This window comes from Buceros rhinoceros, unplaced genomic scaffold (assembly GCF_000710305.1).
Source record: "Buceros rhinoceros silvestris isolate BGI_N320 unplaced genomic scaffold, ASM71030v1 scaffold28023, whole genome shotgun sequence".
Lineage (NCBI taxonomy): Eukaryota > Metazoa > Chordata > Aves > Bucerotiformes > Bucerotidae > Buceros > Buceros rhinoceros.
This window is the reverse complement of record NW_010403441.1, coordinates 7,538-11,930: the sequence shown is the minus strand read 5'-3', so window position 1 is coordinate 11,930 and position 4,393 is coordinate 7,538. Positions and strand designations below refer to the sequence as shown.

The 4,393-nt window shown below is 38.3% G+C and overlaps 1 protein-coding gene across 1 annotated transcript in view; it reads left to right on the top strand.

Annotated features, from left to right (window-relative positions):
* The window catches only part of GTF2A2 (general transcription factor IIA, 2, 12kDa), a 4,238-nt gene extending 613 nt beyond the window's left edge, over positions 1-3,625 (top strand). Inside the window, exons 2-4 of the mRNA XM_010133027.1 lie at positions 189-293; positions 1,566-1,692; positions 3,315-3,625. Of these exons, the coding sequence (XP_010131329.1) occupies positions 189-293; positions 1,566-1,692; positions 3,315-3,340 (258 nt within the window). The 3' untranslated portion in view covers positions 3,341-3,625. The remainder of the gene's footprint in view (positions 1-188; positions 294-1,565; positions 1,693-3,314) is intronic.
* Positions 3,626-4,393: the final 768 nt, after the last annotated feature.

Sequence of the window (4,393 nt, the reverse complement as noted above, 5' to 3'; positions counted from 1 at the left end):
AAATATTAGCACACGCTTTCTTTTCTGAGTGAAAGTAGGAAAAAGGAGGTAAATGCAAGAGTATAATACTTCTGCAAATTGTTGTTCTAAAGATCTGCCTCATGTGAACTCCCTTTTGATGTTTTTAGTTTTTACTGTATTTTTGAGTTTATTTTGAAACAACTCAAAACTTTTTTTTACTACTTTAGTCACAGCAAATCACACCTCAGCTGGCCCTTCAGGTGCTACTTCAGTTTGATAAAGCTATAAACTCAGCACTGGCACAACGAGTCAGGAACAGAGTCAATTTCAGGGTAAGAAAACTATATATAAAGTTCTTCGTGAGGTACAGTGACTAAGTGTTGGGGCAGAACTGCGCCCAAAGCTGTGTGCTCTAAGCAAAAACTTCTGAAAGTCCATTTTGAGTCTGAAGCAATGACTGTTTGTATCCTGTATGCAATTGTAAGGGATGTTATCTTCTTATTCTGCCAAGGATCTTTTGAAGGAACGCAAAAATCAGGAACAGATTTGGTGGTCAGACGAAAACGGGAAGGGGAAGAGGGAAATGCTTTGATGTGTAGCATTGCCATCCTTGCAGATGGAGAGGGAGACTTGCAGAAGGGAGATGAGGCCAGATTTTCAGACCCATCTGTAGTGTGACAACAGACTAGAGAGTCAAAGAACTACCTTTATTTATGCAAGTCGCTGGATCATTTTGTAGCTATTTTCTGTAGGTATCAAAGAAAAATAAGTTTGGGGTTTTTTTGCAGCCGGCCACCCTAATTAATGTCAGATAGCCAGCAAATTGTTAATGTCGACTGGATTGTAATTTTGAGGAAAAAAAACCAAACCAAAACAGTTGCCCTGTTGTCCTAATGATTCCTCTACAGTTTATGCCAAATGCATTAATAAAGTGAGCTCTTACGGTTTAAAAATGTAAAATCTTACTGATATTTTAAAAAGAGTGTAACTTCTCCAATACGCCTAACTTGCTTTGTGTAAGATGGTACAGAAAACTGCTCGGAATGTGTTTAGTAGATAAATTTTAAAAACGTTACTTGGAGCTGAAGTTCAAGAGTATCAGTTCGAAGTACGTGAAGATGAAGGCTGGAAGGTTTACATACCCACATCCTTAGTAATACACCAAACATGAGGGATACCCCTTTGTGTTACATAGGTCAGTTCTGTCATGATTTTTCATTTAAACAACTGCAGGATTCATACCTTGTCATGATCACTGCTGTAACCGGTTTTCTTATGGCCCATGGTTTAAAAAATCTTTTCTGATACTGATCCTTTATAAACATTAGAAAAGTTAGAAAACTTCTTAGTGTACCTGTGAAGCTTCCCCTTGGATAGACTGTAACATCACTACGTGGTTTTGAAAATTTCAGCCACTGGAGGGCATTTAAACTACAGGTTTTCTCAGAATTGCTCGCGTGCCAAACTTGTACACATTCAGGTTCACAGCTGGCTTTATGGAAAACTGAGTTCTAGAAGGTACGTATTTCAGTGTATAGTAAACATCATGTTTTCTGTTACTTTTGGGATGGATCCTATAGAAAATGTCTCTTGTCTTTTTAAAGGGGTCTCTGAATACATACAGGTTCTGTGACAACGTATGGACATTTGTACTGAATGATGTTGAATTTAGGGAGGTCACTGAACTTGTGAAAGTGGATAAAGTGAAAATTGTAGCATGTGATGGAAAAAGTAAGTATCAAATATGATATAAATAAGCTGAGACACAACAGTTAATCATTTACAGAAAGCTTTGACCAGATCTATGATTAAAGCTAGTTTGATTCTGTTATTCAGACAAAAGTAGGGCTCTGCATTCCCTTTTACATATGATCAGAAGTGAAACAAAAGTTACAAAAGTAACTCAGTCACTGAAGTAAGAATGTTAGAGACTGCTGTACACCTGTTGTTGGGAATTACGTGCTACTAGAGCGATTGGAAAGTTGAAAGTTATCTTAACTGAATTTCTTCGTGGTGATTTTTCTAGTATTAACCTGTTTGTTAGAGCAGCACCAGGCTCTATTGCATTCAAGGAGTGCTTCATCAGTCTAAGCAAGCAGTTGGGTGCCGGATTCGATAGTAGGGGACCCAAGCACATGAAAAGCTTATGCTGGCTTTTGCAATTCACACTATCAGATTTACGTAGTGCTCCTCAGGCCCACTCTGTGGACACTGGTTAGAGGAGTGCCATAGCTGCTTGAGCGGATTACTTTTGTCAATGTTCCCTGAAATTCTTTGCTGGAAATGTCATTTAGAGACTTCTGTGGCAAGTTGGTTTTAACTTTTAAAAGCATCAATGTGGCAAAATATTGCTAAAGATGTGTGAAATAGTGCTACTTGTTTCATCTCTGGGGAGTGATGCTGAAAGGAGGAACTGAGAGTGTAAAAGGTTTTGTTTAAATATACCCTAGACTTCTGGTTCAGGTTCTTCATGGCTTCCTGAGACTGGCATGATTACAGTAGTCACTTCAAGTTGTAGAATTTATTGTTTGCTCAACTTCTGGTATTAGCCAAGCATATAATCTTACTCTGTTTAAATTTTGTGTGCTTATGAGAGCTAATAGAGGAAACCTTACTTTCCAAGTATTAATTATTTTCACTCTTGATAAAGTATGCAGATAAGATTTAAAGAACTGGGTGAGTTGAAGTTGCTAGTAATTCTACAGCCTTTTTTCCCCATAAGAAGCTGACTTGCTAAGGGAAAGTAGTCTTCTCCCGTTTCCAAGTTATGTGTTTTTTCCATAGCTCTAAGAACAAGAAGGCAGTAATGGTAGTAATCCCAGAAATTGCTCTGGTGTTAATTGGTGCTTCTGACAGAAGTTCGGGACAGGGAACTGCTCTCAGCTGATTTATGAAGATCATGCTCATTCTTGCATCTGTTTCAAAATGCATGAACTGTAGCCCATGCTCCACAGGAGCTTATGTTACTGTGTGCAAACCCTGCTCTCTGTAGTAGATCCTGTGACTTAGCCAGGTGTGCTTGTGTCTGTCTGCAACAGAGTGTTCGTGTATCCCTACAAGTTAGAGCAAAGCTTCTTGTATTTTTAATGCCTTAATAGCAAATGACGTGCGGACAGGGCCTCAAAGTTCTGTGCTGGCTCTTTTCAATGTTCCTAACTGAAGCGAAACAGTACAAGCAGTTTGTGCATCACACTGGTAGCAGTGGAGGGAATTGGGTAGGTACAGAACGTGTTCTAAAGTGCTTGGGGAATGCTTTTGAGCTTGGGGAAGATACTAGAGAATAATATTGGCTCTCTCTATACTTAACTATAGCAGGGCCCTGTGTTACTCACACTTTCTTTCTTCTTTCCTAGACACTGGTTCCAATACTGCAGAATGAATAGAACTGTGGTTTGCCTGCAATGTTTTCTGTTAATACGCAGCACTTTCTGCAGAGACGCATGGAAAGGGACTGTGTTCGTACTGAATTCTTGTGATGCAGATGCGAGTTAATCCATATTAGAAAGAATCACAGAATGGCAGAAGAAGAAATACCTGTAGCATTTCTTCAGTTCACCTTATAGGGCATGAATACAATGTTACCTTTTTTTAAAAAAATTACAACAGATACTGTTGAATTTTTTTTTCCAAATAATTTCAGTAATAAACTTTTATTTAAAAACTTGTGAATGAATGATTATTGGAAAACCTTGTTTGAAAACAATCTTTAATATAACATATTCTCCCAGTATTGTGTGTGTTGAGAGGAATGTTGCAAATGCAAAGCTCTTCAAATTACGCGGTTCTGAGTATGGTAGCACTGACTAGTATTGCAAGAAATGGCTGTTTCAGAATGATGAGGAGGACATCAACAAAAGCCTAGCAGCTCATGCTGGCCAGTGTATCTGTCTGTTTGTTGCTGTGTCTTTGTATCTATAAATTTGTCCATTGGTATCTTCTGCTAATAACACACTAACCCAGGTATTGAAGTTACTGCACAGCTAATCAAATTGAAATAATGAAACTGAGTCTCCTAAGATTGTGCCATATTCTCAATAAATGGTAGTGCAGCTTGGATTAATGTTTTTCTAATTGTTTTTTTTTTTTTGTATTTATGTGGAATACATTAAATAGGACACCTGGCCAGCAGGATTTCAGTGGAAGAGATGAGCTATGAATTTTGAGATTATCAAATCGATAACTTTGTTCTTTTTAGACCTACATGTTCCACTAAATAACTCTAATCAAGAAACCCTTAAAATAATTTCTTCTCTAGACGTATGAATATAATCTACTGACAGGTCATTTGTCTGACTTAACAGCAGTGGCGGTTCCAGTGTGGTCCTAGAATGCTCGCTGCCTCAGCAATGTCGTGTTCTTTTGGTTTTGACAGTTGGCTACTTGCAGGCCACTAGAAACTGGAAACCATACAGGAAAAAAAGCTGGGGGTGGG